Source organism: Pomacea canaliculata, linkage group LG11 (assembly GCF_003073045.1).
Source record: "Pomacea canaliculata isolate SZHN2017 linkage group LG11, ASM307304v1, whole genome shotgun sequence".
In the NCBI taxonomy this organism is placed as follows: domain Eukaryota; kingdom Metazoa; phylum Mollusca; class Gastropoda; order Architaenioglossa; family Ampullariidae; genus Pomacea; species Pomacea canaliculata.
In genome coordinates this window covers 19,520,801-19,545,939 of record NC_037600.1, presented here as the reverse complement: position 1 = coordinate 19,545,939, position 25,139 = coordinate 19,520,801, and the positions used below count along the sequence as shown (strand labels likewise).

General features: G+C 42.1%; 1 protein-coding gene across 3 annotated transcripts in view; it reads right to left on the bottom strand.

The window, feature by feature from the left end:
- Positions 1-25,003, bottom strand: part of LOC112575034 (ras-specific guanine nucleotide-releasing factor RalGPS1-like) — a 76,472-nt gene extending 51,469 nt beyond the window's left edge. Inside the window, exons 1-2 of one of the 3 annotated variants that reach the window (XM_025256534.1) lie at positions 21,068-25,003; positions 3,542-3,642 (exon numbers count right to left, since the gene is read on the bottom strand). Coding sequence is in view for 2 of the 3 variants with exons in the window: in XM_025256528.1 (XP_025112313.1) it covers positions 3,542-3,642; positions 15,100-15,192 (194 nt within the window). In the remaining variant the exon portion in view is untranslated. Of the gene's footprint in view, positions 1-3,541; positions 3,643-5,633; positions 6,175-15,099; positions 15,904-21,067 lie in introns of those variants that run through there. The other 2 variants (XM_025256528.1, XM_025256530.1) reach the window with 2 other exon arrangements.
- Positions 25,004-25,139: the final 136 nt, after the last annotated feature.

Below are 25,139 nucleotides of genomic sequence, written 5' to 3'. Positions count from 1 at the left end.
GTCCAATATAATAGTCAGCCCCGCTAGCGCACATCGATATTAAACAAGGCATATATTTTATTGCCTTCGCGAAGGAAGATATAAGACAAGAAAGGGTTTGAAGTTCCGACATCAAATGACTGATGCTGCGTCACGTGAGCTACTCGTGTAATGACAGCTGATGTCACACTAACGTCTGTGAACCAAGCGGTCTTCCAGTGACCAGTAAGACGAACAGGATAGAAAAGCTAGGAGGAGGTCTGCTCCTTCGACTCCGGAGAGTTCCGTCTTCATTACGTCATGACGGTTACTATAGTAACCTCTGCAGAGCCTTAGTTTACGATCTTTCTTCCGGGCGGTGAGCTTTCCGCTGTTATCTACTAGTTAATATTTATTGAGCTCGCTGTTGTCTGATCTCAAGTGTCGTGTAAACTACACAAATAAGAGGACAACAAGGCGGATGCTACTCGCATGTAGTGCACTGCTTGTCAGAACAGAGAGAGCAAAGGTCAAATAGTAATCGTGTCAATCTTCCGGTCAACGGAACTTTCTGGATAACATACAACTACGCGTTAAGAGACACTTCTGTTCGCACAGTGTTTGTCCATCATGATCGAGAAGTGTGCTCGAGCCAAAGTTGAACAGCTTACCTATTCGGTAATGAATACGCTTCTATTGTCTACAGTGATATAATGACTTTAAGTAGCAGAGATGTGACAGAATTAAAATAAACTACGGTAAACTATTCATCAGCTGGAACAGTTAGGCTACCAAGATGGCGTCTGAGGATGTCATAAACCGTTTCTAATATATCATGTTAAAAAACCCTAAATGATCAAAACCACGCCAAACCACAAACTATCAAAAAAACATTTTCGTCCCTTTCCCTGATAAAAAAGATCGTAAAAATAACAGAGCTTACCAAACTATTTTCTGAATTCTGCCAAGTAAAAATATGGACGTGTTTTCGTGAGAGGGTCAGGTGGAGGGGAGATGAAAACAAGCGTTAAATATTGAAGTGCCAACTACCTGGATGGGAAAGTGCCAGAAGGTGGAATGAGTGTCCTTTGATGACTAGCGCATACCAGGACAAAGCTGTCAGCACTAGAACGACGACGACAACAACAACTACAGCAACAACGCCAACCCTAACCTTTAACCTGAGAGACCCCACACACAGCGCTTCAAGTAAGCATGCCATCAAACGCCCACAAATTTCGAGTTTCACGTTCTTCGTGTGCGAACTTGAAAGGACCTAGTACCGGGCCACTTATAGCACAAGAGCTTTGCAACTCATAAAACACTCTAATAAAGCTTTTCGGAGTCATCAGCCCTCGCAGAGAACAATACACGTTTGTCACTACAGCGCCGGGAACACCCCTGCAGTACCTCCTGGAGTAAGACCAAGGTGTAAGGAATAAAGTCCGCAAGGTGAGCGCTAAATGTTTGCGGAGATCATCAGCCAGACTACAGATGCTTCACGCCACGAGTCCCGCCGGAGCTAGAATAATTTTTTTTCTTCTTCTTTTTTCCACCAGTTCTGCCACTCTTTTTGATTGGCTCCGAACTGCCGACTGCCGTGCACAAAAGGGATGAGGCTAGAATCCCCCGACACCAGAGCCGAAATGCAATCATTTCCCTGCTCTCCCCAGTGATGCTCGTTGCTATTTACGAAACGAGTCTCTCGTTTGATTAAAAGATTTCGGGCCTTTACTGCCAGTCGCGTTTTTTGCAGCTGCTGGGCCGAGAAGGGGAAACTCTAGCGATCTGTTTCCTCCAAAAGGTGGTTTCACGCCCTCCCATCCACTCCCCAAGTCCACCGGCATTTCAGGTATGAAACTGCACGTGTCCTGTGATCTCCATTCATGAACCGCAAAAGATAAAAATAGTCGTTGAAATAGTAAGCCGGCTCGCGCAGCCTTCTGGGAGAAAAAAGCAATAATCTGAATTAAAAGAGCGAGACTGGAGGGAGATGCCATTCCCTCTCATTCGCCCCACATCCCCAATTCAATAATAACCCCAGAGAAAGTCGATTACAGTGCGGCGACTGTCCTTTGTAAAAAGAAGAAGAAGATGTGCGGAGGCAACCTGCGTTTTCAAACACGAATTTCAAATGGGATGCGACGTGCGGGCTTCTTTAAGACGAATGAAAGCTTGTTGAAAGTAAATCTATTATTCTCCTCTGTCTTCTGAAATGTCCCATAAAAAAATCATTTCCTACTCGTTAACCACAGGAAGCCAGAAATAAATAAAAATCGTTTCCCACTCGTTATCGAGAGGATGCCAAGTGATGAACTAAGATCCCAGAGGCCTGTTTCATTAAAGCTCCCGCCATCCACCCGCCCGATACACCCCGGAGACTGTTAGTCAACTGCGCTACTTGCAGTCGGTCAACGACCGGTCGGTTTCGAGACGATCACCACTGGTGGCTTTCTTCTATATCTTGGCTAATATTTGACAAAATGTTTGAACTTAGCATGCGCGTACATCTAACAGTAGGCAATACTAGTAGTTTGAAACTACTGGTTCTTTTCTGGGTGAAATTACTTTTTCTTTTTAAAAGAAAGCAATAAAACATTACTTTCATACAGATAAAAAATTTGCAGTTTCATGGCGTTTGATTATATTGTGCAATATTTTTGCATGCTAAAATATAATTTTTATACAGGTCTTTACACGTAGTGTCAAAATTAGGAGTGAGGTTAACGACAAACAAGCTGTCGCAGATAGATATTTGCTTATTGCAGTTAGGGATGAAGTTAACAAATACATGCTAAATTTGCTTGTTCATTGATAATTAGAAGTGACTGTTTTGCTTTCCAATATCGCTGATGATTTAAAGTGAGTTTTAAAGTTTTCCACTACAAGTTATCTTACGGATTTGTCGTCTAAATTGAAGTTGCAAGAAAAGCCAATGTAGTGTCATTAAGACAGCCTACAGAGCTTGAAATTGTACACATCATCGTCATCATCATCATAACCACTACTATCACCTTTACAACGGTTGCAACTGTAGACGTTCGCTTCGACGGACAGAAATTTTAAAATCGGTTTATGAATTAACAATAATTTTTTGCATAAAAACACAAAGAACAAATACTTTTTCTACAGATTTTCATCTATGTTGTCTCCTTAAGAAGGAACACAAACCAATAGTCAATGACGCTGGCACTGTACACTCCACAACCGTCTTTCTGAGTTTTGTAATAAGCGGAACTATCCGACCACCGGTTTACGCCTGCCATTTTCGTTTGTGTAGGTGCGAAAATCAGAAGTAGTTCTTCCCACGGGAGCACCATTATAAACAAAAACTTAAATCCACGGAAAATAAGATTCTGCAAATTCGTTCTATCCCCAAGCTTCAAAACATTTACGAAATGATCGCTCGGTGGCGCCTAAAAGTACAAATGTTGTAAAGTGTTCTCCTCACGAAATGCCCATGAAACCCCACAACGATCGGCTGCAGGATGAAAGTACCATCAGCCAGATGCCAGTGGCCCACATTTGGTGGACCCTTCATGGAGTTGGCGCCCTCTGAAAGAGAAAATTGTAGGATTCTTACCTGACAAACACAAAGGAGCCCGATGGGCGCCTTAGGCTGCGACCCTGGCGATACTTGCTGATGGGCGGGCCATGGTAGGAGCTGTGGCGCTTAACGAATGTCTGTAACAAGCAGATGAAACACCAACATCAGCAACAGCAACAACAATAATAATAATGAACATTTATACTGCGCTTTACCAACCATTTTCTCGAAGCGCATTACAGAAATAACATATAGAAGTAAACTGAATTGCCAACCATGCACCCATATTCACATATAACAGACACGTTCACTTCAATAACAGAAATACCCGCTAACACAGTAAGTCATACAGACACACGTTAGGCATCCTCGTGGTCAGGACAGGGTCACAGTAAAATCTGAAAAATGTCTTAAACTTAAACTTCAAGGTGGTAAGCGAATCAGAGTGACGACGGCTGGCGGGTAGTCTGTTCCAAGTTGATAGGACTAGGTAGGAGAAAGACCTCCGTCCATTCGTCGTTGTTTTAGTGAGACTCGATAAATCTTAGTGTCAGAAGACGAGCGAAGAAGTGCTGGTGCATAGGCCGGAGTGAATTCCGAAAGGCAATGAGGACCAATACCAGTATTGAGAATAACACACAAAGACAGATTATATGGTTATCACTCGCAACACTTTGTTCAAAAATAAAAAGCAGTCAAACAATAAGTTTAGAGGAGATACAACACAAAAGCAATGACCTATGGCTCATTTTGCCAAGACTTCGATAGAAAAAGAAAAAGGTCCTCTCCCCACTAACCACCACCACAACCCACCCATCTGCACTATAGGAAGTAATACGTCGGAGACATCAAGATTACAGAAATGTGTGAATTCCAGACGAGTAAAAGAAGAAACAAGAATGCCCAAGGGTAAAAAGACTTCGCTCAACTGGGCACCATCAGTAATAACTGCAGAGAACGGCGCAGAACAGGTAAACAGTTTATCACTTGCAAAATCTCGTTGAAAAAAAAAACCACAAGTCGTGGTAAACAGTTTACCACTCTCAAAATCGCGTAGAAAGGAAACAGAATGGTATACAGAAGTTGGGAAACGTGAAGACAAAGACAAAGCTGATACTACGATTCACTCGGCATGCAGTGTGTATGAGACTCAAAAGCGAAGGAGCGGTTGCTCCGTTCACCACCTGCACTATGAAATAATAACAATACGTGGCAAAGCCACAGTGAACCTCATGAGTTCAACACAAAGTAGTGATGTAACGTTTCTGTGGTTATGTTTCTGTGACTGCACGTGACGTGTCTTCAGCGCTTACAAAATAAGCAAGAATATGAGCGACGAGTAGAAGCAGCCAGGAGAGAAACGGCCTCAAAACTCTTCATCTTGATGCTGCTCACAAGCAAGCACGCCCTAAAGCAAATAAATCATAAAACGAACGGGCTCATTTGTCTCTCCTTCTGTTCCCTCCCCTTGCCCGGTTTAATCTAGACCCCCCACCTCGCCCTTCCTCCCCCTACTCCACACTGACGGGCTTGCGTTATGCCCAAAAGTCTCCCAACCCAAACCACACTCCGAGACCCTCCCTGCTAACGGCTGTCGGGAAAAACGGGGTCTGTACAGACTCGGCCGAATAGCTGCGAGAATGTGCTTTGTTCGCAGACCAAAGTGTCCAAAGAAGCCTTTGCCAAAGGCTGGAAGAGATGGACCCATGATGACTGCCCAGTCTTAAGCTGCTGTTGCTGCTGCTGGCGGTGGGAGGAACTGTCCAGGATGTACACACCTTCCAAAGGAACCGCGAAGAAAGGACCTTTTTGTCGCGGCAGCACAGACCTTCCTGCACCAAGCAAGATGCTCAAAATGGAAGGGGAGATGAGGCAGGAACGGTTTCCTGGGGCGATAACTCCACCCTTTCGAAAGCCGCCGCCGTGACGTAAACTGAGTCTGATAACCCAGTCTAGCCTGAACGTAACTAAACCCAAGGTAGGCACAATCACCCGTGATAAAAATAATGCTTCTTATCTCTCCCAGGCCCCTACCCAACCCACTCACCCCCTTTTCCCCCAAAAGAAAAAAAAAACTCTGATGATAAGTCAGACATGTTTACAACTTTGGAAGACTGAAGCCACTCACCCAAAGGTTTCCCATGGATAGGTGAAGCAGACGAATCCCAGAAAAGCTTGCCGGGGTAAAGGATCCCGAAAACACTGCATAACCGGCACACGGCGAAGGCCCGGACACAAGAAAACGCCCATCGAACTGGCCTCCACAACAATATTCTCCAAAACAACAGACTCACAGTGCCAGTGCTGGACCCACAGGACTCTGGCGACCAGCCCTCTGACCTGCCGTAATGTGACTGGACGTCTCAGGCCAAGATAACCAGAAACACACGAGACCTCGGGTCAAAGATCTCAGTCCGCAGAGGTGACCGGAAACACGTAAACACGACGTGACGCAAATAATCTCTAAAGTAATCTCTTGTCAAGCCAGAAGACCAGATAGCCCTCTTTTCTTGATGTGGAGGGGGTAGAATTAACGGTCACATTTCAGGTGAGATGTAGTGAAATGGACCTCTTGCCGTGGTCGTTGTAAACTAAATAAACCAGAGGAGCAAGTATCGTCCTCGCGCACTTCAACTTATCTGACACTCGGCCAACTTGCATGCCGTGCTGCCTCGAGACAACCACGGAGTGTTGACAAGAGACTACTTCTTTATGACCCGATTAAACCATGCGTACACCTGCGATAACATACACACATTCCTCTACCTTCAAGGTCGTGACTGTAAACCCACATTGATCCCGCTACCGTTCCAACCTTTGCATTCAAACACCAATAATAATCATGATAATAATTTATCAATCAATCAATAGTTCGCTACGACTGTTAGTAAACGAGGCGAGACTCGTTCTCACAAAGACGTCGTCATGACCTGATACAAGTTACGGTGTGTGTGTGGTGTGTATGTGTGGTGTGTGTGTGGGGTGTGTGTGTGTGCTGATGTAGGCCCGTCTTTCAATGATAAAGCGGTGTTTACTGCTCCTGGCTTCATCTTATCTCTCTTCACAAAACTGTTATTGTTGCAGCGCTGCCATCAGCGGTTTGATACTGACTGGTGTATATCCATAATCGGATGATGGCGACAAGTCTCTACACACCTTGCCATTGTTACCTATGCACACTCTAATTTTTTTTTATTATTAAATATCGTCCTAAGATTTGTTAGAGCGAGAACGGTAAACAACATAGGAAAAAAAAAAACCTGTTCAGCACATAAAAAAGAACTAGAGCGAAATCGCTCTCAAATATCTGAAGCAATCATTCTCACACACACACGCACATACGCACACGCACACACGCGCTAACATCAACATTTCCGTACACTCAGAATGCCAGATAATAAAGACAGTTACTAAACAATACCTTGCAGTTTACGGAGTGGCACTTCTGAGCGCTCTGCCACCATAGAAAAGTAAACAAATCATTGGGGGAGAGTGGGGATTGGTGTTTTGCGCCGAGCTATCAACTAAGGCTATATCATGGCAGAGCAGTCAGCCCTATAAACAGATGCCACGTGCAGAGAAAGAATAGCTTGCCCGAGACGAGATCTGAACACACGGCAGCCAATTCTCTAGCTGTATTAGTCACAGGTGCTTACCAATGCCACCACCGGACCGCCCAAACAAATTATGGAGTGGAACTACTCCATCCTATAGCTCTAAAAGAAGCACAATAACAGTGGTGTCGAGAAATCCTTTCAAATAAATGTTCACTGTGGATGTGCATAGAAACCGAATCTGAACATATGCCAAGAACCCGTTCTGCCTGTGTACACTAAAGAAATACACTCAGTCGAGGTGACGTATGTCAGTGCTAGTCCTTATCTATCTTCATGTGATAATCACAACCACGTAGAGCCCTCCCCCATCTTGCCAGGTAACACTCGGCCAGCCAAACAGCCTCCGAGAAGCCACTTTTTTTTCTCTGCACTGATTTGGGCGACTGACCTGTTCTACGTCAGCCGAACGCAGTTGCCAGCCTCGAACTTTCACCTCGACCAGTCATTCTGCCCAAAATCAAAGCCAACACCAAAAACCTTATCCTCACCTTAATCCAAACCTTAACCCAAACTATCTTAATTCTATAAGCTAAGCTAACATGACAGAAAAGATTAAAACAAATAAGACACACAAACTCTCCGAAATGCAATAACAAAGTGAGTATACCAAATTAAAAAATTAAAAAGAATATGTCGAGTTCACATTGAAAAATACTCACTTTACTGCTACGGCAGTTTCAAAAAAAGAAAAAAATTCAGTTACCATTCAATTGATTTGAAGTACAGAATTTTCATCGGATAGTATACAAAAATTATGGAAAAAAAAATAAAGAACAAAATTCCTAAATTTTTATTTTAAACGACCGACTGCAGTTAAATTGAACAGTCTGTTCTGCTCCACAAAAATACGTGATAAGAAAACATCCAATTTATAAAAGTTGTTTGTGATAGCTTTGATAAGTCACGCTGTTGTTTTAAGTCATGTTAACGCAGTATAAATATTATTATCATTTCTATCTTTAGTATCATTATGTTTTCCTCATATATATAAACACTGTCCTGAACATAAAGACTTATGAAGTTAGGTATCGGTAGTGAAAGCTGCAGAAATCATCTACGGTTGTGAAGCAGACTGAAGATCTCAGATGCCACTTCAGACTTTGGCACAGACACAAACACTTTCCTAATGCGCGTCTTCATGGGTCACAGTCTCAGAAAGCTTTACAGTCAAATTATCAGTTCCGTCGCCCTTGTTTCCCACTCCGAGATACAGGAACTACTTCTGTTCACCCGCAATCTGCGATCACTTACCCTGTCGTCCCGTCATTTCTACGTCACACGTATCTCCAATAAATGGAAGGAAAAGACCGTTATGAAAAACGGAAAAACCTTGTAGTCAGAGATTTGTTTTAGTTGCGGAAATGGGAGTTATCATCGAAACACACTCTTCTCTAGAAATGAAAGAGAAAGACTCCGTATGAACATTAAAACAAGATAAACTCATCAGTGCCAGTGTTTATCCTGCTTTTCTCTCGCTCGCTCGCTCGTTGTTTGTGTGTGTGCACGTGCGCCTGCACCCATGATATCTTAAAAAAAAAACAGCAAAACGATAACGTAGACATAGTGAAGTTGATGCGCAGAAGCTGCTGCACGAGAAGTCTTCTCAAAATAAGCCCCTTGCCTCCACTTGTGCATCGGAAGTACTTAACTGGGTTATAGGACTTGAGATCCGCCAGAAAACGGCGAAAGGCAGCTTCGTAGGAGAGGACCAGATGATACAATGGGGATGGTATCTGGGGGGTGAGGTGGGGGATATAGCCTAGCACCCGCCAGTTCACGCGCAAACTGATTCTTCTATCGCTCTCCTCTTCTCCCTCCCCTCACCTTTCCTGCTGGTTTTCATCCACACGGCTCCGCTCATCAACCACCCAGCCCCTACTCCAGCCACCTCACAAGGCTGCTCCTGCATGTCGACACTACGCATAGAGGCAGGGGGTACAAGTGTGAGGAGTGAGGGGGAGGGGAGGCGATGCTTCCTGCATCCTCATCCTGCATGCCCACCCCACCCACACCCCCAGCACGGACAAAGGGCGCGCCGCCAAGCACTAACTCTTGGCTACAGTAAACGCCCATCGGCACAAATCGTGTAGGGGCGGGTTCGGAGCTTTCTTGCCGATGTCTGCAGCCACGATGTGTTCGGCAAGTATTTTCGCTCGAGTTACTGGGTTTGGGGTTTGGGTGCATGCCGGTAGCGTGTGGTCACTTCCAGGCTAGCACCACCTTACAGGTCACCGCAGAAAAGGTCCGTGGCCTCGTGTTATCACCTGAAAGAGATCTCTTGCTGAAGGAGCACAAGGAACCTGATCTGACGGCCTGTCAGAAGCCGGAATATCACCCAGGCAACGCCAGGTCACCTTGCTAGCACCCTTATATCAGAAGTATCTGACACGTCTGTTGGCGCTGGCACTGGTAATTTTCTCGCTGCTACGAGGACAAATATACACAACAAGCTCGCCAGCACAGCTGTATTAACCACTCATGGGTTCACAAGGGCGACGAGTTTTCACAGGTGGAGCAAAACGAAGGGATGGGAAGGTTGAGTTGAAGGTCAGAAAAAAAACAACCAACAAAGCAGAAAACGCGAAGCAAGGTGACAGTCAAGGTGGGTCACAGTGACCTTTATGTTAATCAGTAAAAAACAGAACAAACGAGTACTTATCTGTTCAAACAAACAGTTACGAAATTGTCTATTCTAACGTAGTGTAATATGCTAAACAGTCTTTTCTTTTGAAACTAACAACATCAACAGAATTCTGGTCTAATATTCCTGAGAAAGGAGAAAATAATTATCTACTCCAGCTAAGTAAACGATGCTAAATAGTTATTCCTTCTTTAACAAGACCAGCAGAATTCTGGTCTCACTTTCCCGAGAAAGGAAGAAAAGAAAACATGTAAATAAACGACACAAGACGTTCATATTGTCGTCTGCCAACTACAGTTTGCAAGAATGGTCAATAGCAATCAAGATACACCAAGTTTGATTCTGAAGAAGTGAACGGAAGCTAAGCGGCCTCTAAGTCCACGATTTGTTCACAATCACTTGTACATATCAGAGTAAACTTCACCTCCACGACCACCTCCCACCATCCAGCATCCGGGAACTTACTGCCGGAACATGTCCACTAGAAGACCGAACCAAGCTACGGACGCAAGACATTTGAAATAAATGGCCAGTTCGTTCCTCCGACCATCACAATAGCTACCACCGCTATCCGAGAGTTATCTCCTACACTAGACGTTTGTTTCCTGCGCGGACACACTAAAAGGGACATAACCGCCATTTGCTCCCGCGAAAAGAGCCATTAGGGCAGACAACGACCGGCAATGGGAGGTGCTGGCTATTTTCTTCAAGGCAACAACGACACTGCCTTGGGGATCCCGATATTGCTAGCCCCCTCGAGAGGTCACAAAGCTAGTTTCAGATCGAACACATTTAGCGGCGTGTGGGCGCGATCAACCAAGCCTAGAAATACACCCCCGCCTTCTTGATGATATGTAAACGGGCACTGCACAAACAGAAACAGAAGACAAGGTGGTGGTAGTTGGGGGGGGGGTGTGCTGTTTTACGCCGAGCCATCAACTAAGGCTACAACAGCCAGCCTTGTAAACAGAGAACGAACAGCGTGTCCGAGACGAGAGATGAATTCAGGACAGCAAACGTTCAGTGTACTGGTGACAGGCGATAACCGTCGCGCCACCAGGCCACCCAAAAAACAAGACAAACAGGAAGAAGAGGGAGAAGGGAAAGAGGAAGAAGAGGAGGGGGCAGAAGAAGAAGATGAACAGGAGAAGAAGGGAGGAAAGTAGAAGTGAGTAGAGCTAAGACCCTTGACCATCACCTAAGTGAGTCTGCACATCCTTCTCGTGAGCACAGACTCTTGCCCAGTTGACTGCTCTGCCAAAGCACCTGGCGTAAATAAATGCTGCGCACCTGCAGAGTGGCGGGACTGGAAGAGGGGTAACATGGTTTGCCGTTTAATTGGCCATTTTGAGCGGGGGTAGCCATCAAAGCATTAGTTCGCCTCGGAGCCGCTTTACCTGGGTGTCTGAATTTACCAAGCTCACTTCCCCGTGATTGCGCAGTCCAGGAGGGAAAACGGTAGCCCGATCTACCACGCAATGTACTTGCAGCTAAAAACTTACCCGAGTGCATCATGACGATGATGTGGAAGAGGAGGATGTACCGCGCAATATTCATCACGAAAAATCTCAATGCCCATAGGGACATGTAGGATAAAATGCCCCCCCCCCCCCCCCCCGCAAAAAAAAAAAAAAACAACAAAAAACAGGGCACCAGAAAGAGGAAGGGGGCGTGAAAGGAAAAAAGGAGAAGAGGTGGTACTGATGAGGCCGACGGTTTAGCAGATAAATAGCCCAGCCGCTTGCGAAAAATTGCCGCATATTCTACATGCTTCAGCACAGGAGGTACTGGTCTATAACCCAGTAAAGTAGGGGGTGGATGCTACTAAGGCTACATCACACCAAAGCAGCCGGCCTAAAAAAACAGGTGCAATGTACAGAGAAATAACAGCATGACAAACGAAACCTGAACTCAGGACAGCCAATCTTCACTGTATCGGTGACAGGTATAAGAGTTACGCAACCAAACGGCCCCTTTACTCATTAAAAAACTGTTCTATCACATTTATTAAGAAATGGACTGAGTTCAGTTCCCTAAAAGACGTTTTCCCGAATCTAAGTGACATCGATAAAACTCTGTTCTTTGAACATCAGAATTCTCTTTTTTCCAAAGTAGTCAAAAGCTCACTTCTCGTTAAATCTCAAGACTCACGGTAATGGCAACTCGCTAGCATTGTAGTCGAATCTCTTGTGTTCACTGTAGTAAGACATAATTTAGCTCACTCCACGTGTGCTTTTCCCGACAAAAAAAAAATCACAAAACTTTTACGTACATACATTTATACACACATTGATACACACATTACTAACATATATACATCAATATTCATATCGACACATGCATACGCCTTAAACTGTTTTCATGAGGTCTTTGCTCTATACAAGTCTCATAAACTTAACAATATTCAGTCACACTATACAGTGATACCTAGGTTCTCGAACATAATTCGTTCCGGGAGGACGGTCGAGAACCAAATTGTTCGAGAACCGAAGCAATGAAACCCAAAGAAAATAATGGAAACTGGATTAATTCGTTCCAAGCCCCAGAAAATGCCTATTTACTGGCCTAATTTGTATATAATATGTAGAAAAACATGAGTCTCAACAAGAAATAAGAAATAAAAGTGTATTTATTAAAACAAAAACAAAAAAAAAATAAAATAAAATGTACTGTACAGTACAGTACAGTAAATTGTGTTTCATTTACTGTACCTGTACCAAACTTTATGGCAGGAAGGAATGAATGTGGAGGGAGGAGGGAAGGGGGATGGTTATTGTCACTGATGACGCAAGCAAGGCGCGCTGGGCCGAAATGAACGCCATTCGGCTCAACTCGGCTCATGTCGGACGTTCGGATGTTCGAGTTCCAAATATTTGTTCGAATTCCAAGACAAAATTTTCTCGAATTTCCTGGTCGAATACCGATTTGGTCGAAAGTCAAGGCGTTCGAGAACCGAGGTATCACTGTATATAATATAAACATTAAAGTAAAGACAATTACAAAACGTAACGTATACTTCTGACAAACCAATGACTGTTTTTTCGTCCTAACCTGCCCGCAAGGGTGAGGTTAATGTCATGTGCGACTCATCAATAATTTCTTTAAGTGTAAAATAAGACACACTCCTAAAAAAAGGGAACGATCTGATGTAATACGGGACAGAGTCTGCAAAATAAAGGGATACAGTCTGCAAGAACATGAGAAACATTCCTGTTAAAAATGGAAAATATTCAGGTGGAATATCCATTCTGATGAAAAACAGGATACATCTCGGTGAAAAACAGAAGGCATTTCGGTGCATTATAGGAATTTTCACGGTGGCGTCTCAGACCAAATTACACTTCAGACTTGTTTCTTCATTCATAGATGTCGCAAATTTTTTTTTTTCCTTCTCTGAGACCTCCCTGCTCCCAGTGTTTATAGAAAAGTGTCTACCACATTCGGCTGCCACAGATTTCACAAAAAAAAAGTCTGCTCATCGTGTACGCCCTAACTTCCCAAACGGCACACGCCTCAGTTTAGCCACAAAAGACAGCCTTCAGCTCCCCCGTAACCATCAATCAGTCCAGTGGAATCCGACACACTGAGGAATTCTAAGAAACATGCAAGCAGACATCCTGTTGATAGACTGAGGTAGTGAAGACCAGACAAGATGGCACAAAAAATTTAACGATAATGGCCAAATCGAAGTGAATATGGCGAGGAGGAATACGAACAAGACGAATCTAGTAACACAAAAGAAATAAAATACCTGGACATACTTACAGGAACAGAAACGTCATACCACAAGTGCACTAACAGAAGCCAGAGCATGAAAATCACATGCCCAATGTGTTGCCGCTTTCAGAACTTGACGCTACTCAGTTCTTTAGTCCAGCTATGTATGACATTTTGGTTGGATTTTTAAATATATTTTTTATATGAAGACCACACAAAAATGCGTGCAACTGTACATTAAAATCTGAGGAACTCCAGAAAATGTGGATCCCTTTCTCTATTCGCTGGTGTTAATAAAAATAATAGCCCAGTCTACCTGCCTCCCAACTCCCCTTAATTTTTTTTAACCGTTAAACGTCCAGGAGTTTCTAGGATTCTAGGATTCCCCTCTCAATTTTCTTTTAAAGCAATTCTTTTCCCTCTGTTCGTCCGCTACTCATGCACGCGTGCATGTAAACAAAACAAAACAAAAACAGAGAGAGACTTCCGCAATTGCGGAAATCACAGGCAGCCGGTGTTTAATAAACTTTTCACTTGGTTCTAAGCGTGGCGAGAAGGCACGAAACGGGCCGCAACTGTTATCAAGGCAACTGCCTGGAATTTGTGCGTAAAACTCCGCCAATTTACCCAGTGGAATTACTTCACATGCACAAGATGCTGACGCAATAAGCTACCTGCAGTCCACTAAAAGACCTAATGAAGAGTTTCATTTTGTTCACTAGACTTTTCAGTGGGGTGCAGCTGTCTCAAACTACAAAACGGTTGACGAACAGCCCGGACAGCGGTCGATACGATAAACAACCCTTAAAACCCGACACTCATTTGGCTCCTTTATTTATGCGAACTTTTATTTTTAGAAACCAATGCATTATCACAGGGAAAACTAAACAGTCTTCAAAAAAAAAATTTTTTTTTTTTGGGGGGGAGGAGCATTAAGCCATACGATGCTGGCAAAATCATCCAAGTTCGCTATCATTTAATCGCGGAATATTCGACTTTAGCCCCCAAAACAAAACTGAGACGTGAGTAGAAAACTCACTCCCGTGTTTGGGCGATGGAGGTGGCGTTCCGCCGTGTCGACCATTCTCCTCCACATGTGCCAGTTCGCTCCCCTCCCCTTCGTTTGCGAAGGTTTGCGCGCTTGGCACGCCCCCAAACAAAACAGCCTGAAAATAGGTTGAGGAGATTTTTGGCTTTGAGAGAGGTTTAAAATAATAAGGTTGCTGGTACACGTAGAGTTCCCTCTTAGCTGAAAAAGGTGGAGGCTTGTGCATAGATAACACGCAGAAGCGAGGAGAAAGACCTGCAAGGGCTGCGAGTGAAGACAAAAGCTGCCAGGAATTTTACCACGTCCCGTTTAGCATGGCAGGTGCCGGGCAAACACAGCCATACTGTGTTTATTGAGAATGGTGGATTTCCTTCTAGGCACTACTTTCATTCTAAACAAAATGAACAGTGTAAAATATCTGTGTCCTATTTCGTCTAAGTGTCCTCCCCCCTTCTGGGAAAACCCCCCATATATACACATATGTATTATCTTCCACTGACGAACCTACGTTCGCAACCCATTTCTAGAAGAATAATAAGTGTTTATTTCTACACATCCTGATGACACTCACCCGGGGATGCCTGTGATGGGGTTGATGTGGAGGTTGCTGCGGAGGACACAGGTGCAGACCCTGAAAGGGCCTCACAAGAAGGTCCAGTTCCATGAGTTGCGTTCACACTCCCGCACAGGGTTAAACCCTCACCACCGCCACCTGACAACCGGTCCCACGCAACAAAGCAACTTTTCTCCACAATGTACTGTTGATCGTAATGACGTTTAGTGACAGGTGCTTCAACTTTAAAAAGACGTGTTCCATAGCGAAAGAAAAACTTTTTTTTAAGTTTCAGGACGAAAGTAGACGACTCTGCTAGTGCAGCAGTCCCTCGCACAGCACAAAAAAATATTAAAAAAACAAAGAAAATCCACGTTTTCCTTGTTTTTCTTCCTCTTAAAATGAAGTGTATCGATGTAGGCCGACGATATGTTCTCTCTCTCGTCGATGCAGGCTTTATCGTCACTTTAGTGTGCTGTGTGTCTTGAAAGAAAAGGCTTTCTTTTCAAGACCAAAGTATCCCCCATCACAGCGCATCAGGTAAAATTCCGGTGCTGGGGCGGTCGGTGTGGGAGGGAGGGGATTACGCAGACCTCTGAAGCGCCGGTAGCCTCGCAACCAGCTTTTGCTGAAATCGTCAGGAGAGAGAGACCACAGGTATACATGTCTGTCTACCATCTCCCCTCTGTGATGCCGGAGTTGGGCCGTGAGCTCTTCAAGGCACACACAGGAGGCAGTTCTACTTCTGTGGCACAGCCTGCCAGCCTCCCGATTTTTTCCCTACTGGGTCTGGAACCGCCATAAGCTTGCAAGCTGTTCTTGCAAGTTCAAAGACTTGTACCTCCCGCCGCATCTCGTCACAGATGGAGAGTAGCAGCATCCTCTCTCCTCCAAACTTACTGGTTCTCTTGCACTCTTGCTAAAAATAGCCGCCGTTGACTAAAGGATGCGATATACGTTTTACTGGCTCCACCACCACCACTACCACCATCAGCTGTCCTGGAGCCTCAAGCAGCTCACAACAAAATGGTCTTCCTCAAGCATCAAGAGCACTCTCCAGAAACAGGTTAAGGTTTGCTTTAAGGCAGCTGTTAGTGATTAGCTCCTTTAAAACTATTTTCATCGGGGGAAAAAATTAAAAATTACTATAGTTCTTCCTGAAGTCTGTGAGGTGTATGTCTGTGTGCTCTACGTGCGTGCTTAAGTGAATGGCCCACAGGAGATGCAACAAACGCATGCACTAAAAATATATGCATGAGTATATTTGCACGATATTCAACGAAGATTAATAAAAATGCAACCTTTTTTTTCCTTTGACCCATTGTCCACCTGAATAAAGATTTTCGAAGAATAGTAACAATGTACACATAGCCACACATCATTTTAAGAGTAACACTCCATTAAGACTGACAGCGTGTTCCATAAAACTCTACGTCATGTTGTCTGCCAAACTCCATTGACTGAGAAGATCGCGATTTGTTGGAACAAAAGAAAGCATCATGAAATGAAATATACATATGTCAATATTCATACTTTCACCGTGATGCAAAGTTGTGTCCACCATCCCCACAACATTTTTAGCCTTGCTATCCCCCAACTAACACATTTATTGTAACGCGACGGTTCACACACTTTTTTTATGTATGTGTATATATACAAACAGCTTACTTGCCGAACCCGAGACTGGTTCCATTTGACTCGCTCGAGGTGCAAATAAATATCTGATAACCTTCAGCAGCAAACGCTCCCATCTCCCACAGAGTCTGACCTTTGTCTGGGAGTGACGTAACAGATCTTACTTAGTGGACTGAGTGCACCGAACTCCTCCACTATCTCCACCTCCGTCCTCCCTCCACTTTCTCCCCCTTGTGGAGGATAAGTGGAGTCTCCGACCACCACCGATCGGGGGGTCATGGGGCCCTTTACCTTTCACCCCCACTGAAACTCACGAATGCCAAATAATAATAAAGGAAGTTGTGCTGTATTGCAGTAGGTAAACTGGTCCGACAGCTTCTTAAAGTGCTCTCGTGTTGTGAGCGTCGTCTCTGTGATTCAGAATGCATGTATACAGGTTGTGTTTACGGCACACGTCAATTTTCAGTGCGCTGTTACTTTCTTCTTATCAGATCACATGTTCTTGTTTTCCTGTTCGGTAAGTGCCAATTTTTCCTCGACGGTTTCCTTTGGGCGTTTAGCAGCACACGATTCTATCTTTACTTTGCCAAAAATAAATAAATAAATTCAACAGAAGCGCGGAACGACAGGACTCGGTGTGGAGCGGCCAAAGCCTGCTTCATTCTTACTCTCGCTGCCCACGTCCAACTCATGCATTTCAGTTGTTTATTTACATCAGACAGAGAACGGAGATGAGGGGGTCGGGGACAACTAAGACTGACACATAGATTCACATAGAAAGGCACATCTAAAACTTCTACTAACCCTGATTTTATAGGCACAAAGGCCTAGTCTACAAACCTTGAGAGCATTTAAACATTTTATATGCCTTTACAAAGGGTTCTCGACCATTTGTAAACGTTTATAAATGCTATCTGGGAAACCCATCCTTGTCGAGGATGTATTATAAAATTAATAATAGGCAAGCAGCTATTGCATCAGCTTATGTCTTTACACGTTTCTCTTACAGCGTTTCATTGTGGGTGTTTCTTCATTCCTCATGTAAGGATCATTTTGATCGTTGACAACAATGACTGGCCACTTTCTTGCAAAAACCGCTAAATTAAATCGTACAAACTGTCGACAGACTCCCCATTCCCGGCGCCCAAAGCACAGGTGACTGGAGACATGTCACGCGCGCATGCACAATGCCATCACCATTTGTCTGTCTTCAGCTGAGACAGACAATCAGCGCGGCAGCCACTACCCCTGCGAATGCCCTTGTCCTCCATGGCGCTGCTGGCTGACCCCTGGCTCTGGTATTGACTGACCAGAGACTGGAAGCGTGCGAGCAATGGCCTAAACACCCATTTTCAGCAGCACACAAAAATCAATGATGCAGTCACTGGCTGCGGCTCCAGGAGGCCACTGCAGGCCAAGCCACCTCCCCTCTCTCATGGGGAAAACCCCATTTTTTGTGGTGTTTTTAAAAAAAAAAAACTTTTTAAAACGTTGCTGTTCAGATCCTTTTATCATAATGAAAAAACATGATACCTTCAGTCACACTTACAGAAATTATAGTTGAATATATTTGCAGTGAGAAACTTAGGGGATCTCTCTCACACACACACAAAGGCTGGAAGGGAGGAGGAAGCTTAAAGGCGGATGTCCCAACTGACAGTTAAGCCTTAAAGGACGGAAACTAGAGGAACTTTCATACTGACTGCGCCCTCTGAGTAAATCTAGAAAATGATTTGTCCAATCTCTAAAATATTATCAATATTCTGCATAAATTTTGATGGGCTAAAATGCAACCTTGCAACTTTGTAAAGTGCAGGAGACAAAGAAAATGGCTGGGAAAAAATATAAAATCATCCAGACTTTGCATAAGTGTTAGCAGTTCAAAGCAGCATGAAGCCATTAAGCATTACAAGCAATGTATTTGTAGGGTATCACATGTAAACACACACACACAGAGTAAACAAGGGACAGGGTGGGGTGGTGGTGTCAAGATGTTTCTGACATCCTAAATACCACCCATGGATAAAGCTGCAAATCACACTGTAGTGCTCATTTTACATCCATGCATAAGAACTCCATTACAGTGAGAAATGTCCTTAGAGAGCACAGATGAAATGTAACAAGAAGAAAACAAATGAAGGCGAAACTGTAAAAGACATCAAGATGTCACATAATAACTCATTGCTTGTTTGTGCAAAAAAGCAACCAGTGCATTTTCAGCTTGTTGCAACAGCTATGATAAGAGTTTTCCATCTGAAACAAAATGCTGCAATTGCTGTGATAATGGTCCCCTATTTAAAACAGAAAAATCACCAAAATGTTCCTGGCTTTTTTACTACATGCACATTGTAAATCTAACAGACATATTTTGGGAATCCAAATTCAGCATCTCTCATGAGAGTTAGCATCTTGTCCACATGGTATTGTTTGACCGATTCTTCATCACAGCACTAGTCTTCATCTAAACGAAACTGCCTGATTAATCAAGCTGTCCCTGGGTGACTTGAATTGAACGCAGATCAATAAGGGTCAGGTCAGCAGGATGAGTGCTGCAAGACTAGGGAAATACTAAAAGTGCAGCAAGACCAGGGAAAAAACAGAATCACTACCCAAAAGGCAAGATGCCATGTCATCTAACCACAAGCCTGATTCTCTTCATGCATTTTTCAGCAGGAAAGACACAGCAGACTTTCTTTGACATAATTCTCAGCAGCTCATGAATTCTGATATTTCTCATTGCATGGGACTGACAAAAGGTTTCTGGATTTTTATCAATTGGATACATATATTATAGTCATCTAAAAGTATTGCACATCTTGGTCAAGCTTGTAAAAATATAAAGTCAAAGTTATAAGTCACAGTTTTCTTTGAAAAAGATGACCTGAAAAGATCTCCAACAGCAGCCTGTGGAAAACAACCAACCAGAATGTCACTAGCCAAGACAACAAAAAGTACAAATGAGGCTGGATAGGTCATACCCTGCACAAACCAGCTGACACCATTGCAAAGCAGCCACTTCACTGGAATCCTCAAGGGAAGAGGAGAGTTTGGAGACCAAAGCAGACTTGGAAAAGAACAGCAGAAAGCGAGGCAAAGGATGTCGGAACCACATGGGCCCAGCTGAAGAGGGCAGCTCAAAACCAGGTTCACTGGCAAGGTGCTATGCTCTATGCTCCTCGAGGAGTAACAAGGACTAAACTAACTAAACTATAAGTTACAGTAAGAACATAAATATGATACTTAAAAAAAAAGAAAGTAATCTGATAGTACATCAGGCTGAACAACAAAATGATGACAGGCTACCTATTTTCTTGAAAACCATTCACGGTTTTCATGCTAATGATTACCTAAAAATATTGTAGAAGCTATAAACTATAAATGAAACTATAAACTGTTTTTTGCTGAAATAAAAGATGTCCTCTTCATTTTGAAGTGTTCCCAATAAAATGACTCAGTTTATGATTTAGTTAGTACAAGTCTGACCATGCTAATGAAGAACATATATATTTATTCCTTCTGCTACCCATCTGGTTTATCTCTGTGATTTTGTGTGGAGAGACTGAGCAGATCCACTTATCACAAAAATCATAAGCCAACATTTAACAATAAACATAACTGTACACTCAGTACTTAAGCATAAGTGTTGGCGTCTAGTCAATAAGTAGAGACATATGCTGACAACTTAAAGAGACCACCATCTACAATGAAGGATGCAAGTAATTTATCTGTACATGCATATGTACATGTTCACATAATGCCGTTTAACAACAGTAGATTGGTTCGGCAACATCTGTGACATCTGTCACATGATTAATTGAGGTTATTAACTTCAAAATGAGATCACTCATGACTCCTAGTAGAAAACTACACAGCTATTAAATCAAGTTGCATCAGAGGATGCCAGACTACACATCTCTTCATCCATACATATCTCTTCATTTCCAAACATAACTTTGTTGAAAATGGTTTAGTACAATTTTACTGCATATATTTTCAATAAACCGCAGAGCGCACAGGAAATATGTTACATGATGCTTTAAAAGCTAGCAGTCATTTAGTAAGAATTTGTATTGCATTCCCAAAACAAAGTTTATCTCATCCTCTTCCAGCAATGGCTGGGATTAGAATGCAGCAGTGCAAAAGTGATCGCAAGGTACATGGAACGGTTTACTATGTTAGACCCTCACACAGCCAAACTAACCAGGTGCGTAATGCAGGAGGGTGGGGATCAGGAGGGGGATGGGAGAGACAGTGAAGCAGACGCGGGTTTTGGCAAACTGCCACTGCTACGGATCACATTGTCAATCAACCAAGCGATCAAGTTGCATATGCGGTAAGCTTGACTACTCACGTGTTGCAGCTACAGCTTCCGTTTCTCAACGACGAAAAATCCGCATTTGCTGAATCCCTAATTTTCAAACAAATGGGATTTGAATGAAATATCTTCTGCAAACAGTGACAATCGCCAAGTCGCCTCTCCTCGTGACGTCACGAATTGGTGTGTTGCGGCTGTTTATTCCTTCTGTCACAAAGAGTACTACCAGTGTGTTGAGAGGAATGAAAATGGAAAAAAAGTTCTACAGCAGAGAAAGAAATCATCAGTATTAAGTATATCTGTGCATGCATGTCTGTTAATATTACAAACTAACGACGAAGGTCAGTTTTCAAGCGTACTGTGAGACCTGACCTAAAAAAAAAAGCAGACGATTCGGATCGACCGTTTGCTGATGCTATATCTCCATCAGAATGACACTAACTGTAGGCAGCTGTGTTAGAGTACTTTTCACTACACCAGAAATAATAATCTTTTGCAGTTTGCTTCGTAGAAAGTCACGCCAGTAGTTGTGTGATGCGAATACCAGAACGCCTCTGGACTGGTACAGTTGTAGCACTTGTATGTTGTGTCTAATAGCTATATTCTGTTAAGAACCACATGTAGGTCTTATTCCAGATAAAGTCGTGTATTCAGGTTATGAACTTTGAACTTAAAAAAAAATTGCTTTCTGCGGCTTCAACCTGTATACATGTAGAGACAATAAACAATAATATGCTTCCCCCTCCTCCCACCCAGGAAAACTGAGCTTTACTCCAACACAGAAGACCAATCTGCCAATGGCAATAAATGCCCATGAAATTTTGTTAGCTTTTAAAGATACCTTCAGGTCCACACTGAGCTTTTTAATGTGCCTTAATTGTCAGCAGTCATCATGCATTATGATTAAATTCACCCTTACAGTTACTCATTCTGATTTGACGTCTGTATCAGTTCTAATATGACTCCATTGTTTCTTAGTTGTATATTCATTTTCCAAACTCATACCCATTTTTGTAGTGCACCATAACAAAGCCTCATTGTTCTCAACAGACATGTTTAAAGTTATAAAAGGCACTTTGATTAGTTAAACATTTCTTATGGTCGTTTTGTACTCTCCCTATGAGAAAGCTACAAGATGAAACTGAAAAATCTGCAACTGTTTTAGTAATTTTAATTTGTTAATCATTCGTTTTTTGTTGTTGTTTTATTCTTACTCCAAAATCAAATGATCTGTGGAGCATGTACAAGTGGCTGCTGAATGCTGAAACTACTGCTGCTCCATCTGGAACTGTTCTTTGATCTCAGAAGCTTTAGGAATAATTGACAGGTGTTTGCAATCCCGATAATTAGAAAAAAACAACCTGGTGAATAAAACAACAATCAATATTTACCCATCTAGCAACCACAACATGCTTTTTTTGTGGCAGTGACAAGAATTATCTTCCCCTTTGAAAGCTTCTGGTTCAAATAGAAGGCTAGTGTATATGTGATAATGAAATGTAAACTGCATGACGCCAAGATGTCAATCCACTTCTAAAATTAAATATTCCAGTGTTGGTTTCCTCCAATTGCCGTTATAGTAACCAATGTTAGCTGATCTGGCTCATACATTTATATATACATAGTCTGTGTGGTGGTGGTGGAGAAAGAGAATTTTTGGATCAGTGCTGTTGAAACCCTTTTTATCAAACCAATCCATAAATTTAGCAGGAACATATGGGAGCTATTAAATTCAGAAAAGTGAATACAAGTTCCCATGCAACCCAGAAATCCCTGTTATTTTGGTTTTTTCATTAACCAAGGGCAATGCTTCGGCCAGCCATTGTTATGATCTTTCTGTGGAAGTCGCCATAAGCTTTTGACTGTGAATGGACACTGCTGACAGTTTATCATATTTTGTTTGCAGAATGAGATGGAACTTTCCCCGGATAAATTATGTGAACATTTATATCTATTATCTGGCATATAAAATTCTGAGGGAGTAAAGATGTAATCACAGATAGGCAGTTCGCTCCATAAGGTGTGAATTTTCTGAGATTGAGCCATGGAGGCCATATAAGGCAAACATGAAGATAGGTGCAGCACAACCCAAGGGAGGTAGTCCAAACATAATAATGTAAATGTGTCAAGTGTAAAGCTTAACATGGATTTCAACATGATTATTGTTGTCTGTGAAATACAGCATATGCGATTGTACCATCTTAATGTAACACCATATAATAATTATGAGCTTTAGTGCAATAGCTGATTACTGTAAACACATCGCATCGAATGATCATTGCATTATCTGAGTATAACATACTTCGATGGGTCTCATCAATGAATTAATTTTAAATCTTCTACAGTTGTATAGTAGCCAGTCGGAATTCGCTAACATGATTTAGATATGTCAGGACACTGTTTATATATGTGCATATTTAATAGTTATTCTAAGGGTTAGGGTTTTGCAATAAGTTAGGTACCTTTATCATTCACATAAGATGTACAAGACTGATTCTGAGTTATGAACATATATTATTAACATTAACATATTTATAATGTTTGATGACATGATTTTTATAATGCTGCTGATTTAAAGAGAGTGGTTAGTTTTCCAGTGACAATGTTCAACAGCCTTAGTTATTAAGCAAGTCTTATTGCTCATATCCTTAACACACATCTCTTAATAGACACATCATAATGTGACAGGCAAATGATGCCATGCTCATGCTGCAAATGAGTAAAATTCATGATTAAAATTAAAGTTTTGAGCAGACTTGTTTCACTCATGATCAAGCCAACAACAACCAAAAAAAATCTGAGGATATATTTTAAACATTTATATTTTAATCCAATTAGAAAAAAGTGCAAAACAACCACTATCAACACATATCCATCCCTGCTTTTCTCTCCATTCATTCCTCCTAAAATATGTGCACATACTTGTACACATACAAGCATCTACATCTTGTATATAAAATATAGGTTACACAAATAGTGCAAAATAAAAAGGAAAGATACCTCTAAAAGGGAAAAAAACAGTTGATTTAGGTTTATTTTTCAGGTATGTATAATGAAATCTTAAGGTGGATTTTTTGATGACATGGTTTACAAGGATTTGTTTACTTCGTATAGATCTCATATTAACATAAGATAAGCCCACCATTTCATGCTAAAGTGATGGACCAGTGTCAATAATGTGTTGAACAACCAAAAATACCTGGATATTAGTTAAGCCACAACAATCTACAATTTTGGCAATGCTTTCTTCCATTTAGTATAAGACAGAAATGCCATTTACACTTAGATCATAGCATAAGTCAAGATCAGTTCCCTTGCAAAGCAGACCATTTTATTTTTCAAGAATTTCGATGTTTTGTTTTGTTATTGCTATGCTCCTAGAAAGAAAGCTTTATACTATAGGCCCTATGTTTTGCCCTTATGTTTTTACCTTAAGCCTGATCTTTCACAAAATCACATTTCTTTTAATAAAAAACCTTAACGGCAAATACACCCATCTGATTTTTTTTTAAACCATATCTTCTCTTTCATAAAGCAGAAAAATACATATCTGTATAGAATCCACAAATAGTTGTTAAAAAAAAACATACTTCACTCTAGTCAACAACACAAAACAAATCCAATCTGACAACCTAAAGAAGAAATACAGTTGCGTAGCTATGTAAGACTAATGCCATAATCAAAACTAGCAACTAACAGTGATAAATTCACTGAATAACATGTTTGTCCCTCACAATGGAAGCATGTGTATTAAGCATAAATATGAGTAAGTATAAAATTTTGCTAATGAAGTAAAACACATAGTCCAAAGAACAACCTAACAAAGCTATAAGAACACATTTTAGTTTTATACACCAGTCTGTTGTATTACTGAATAAGTGTTGGAAGGATTTGTGAGTGTGAGGGTGTGGGTGTGTGGTTTTGGGAATATAGTTTTAGTGTTGTTTCTTATTTAGTCGGGTATTTACATGGACTGTAGGTGTTTGTGTGAGATGATAGTTTGAGTGGAATTAAGTTGTTATTAAGTTTTTATTATGTTTTATTATCAGCCAGTTGTTTTACTACGTCTTTTAATTTCTCCTAGTGAGATAATAAAGTTAAATTGAAT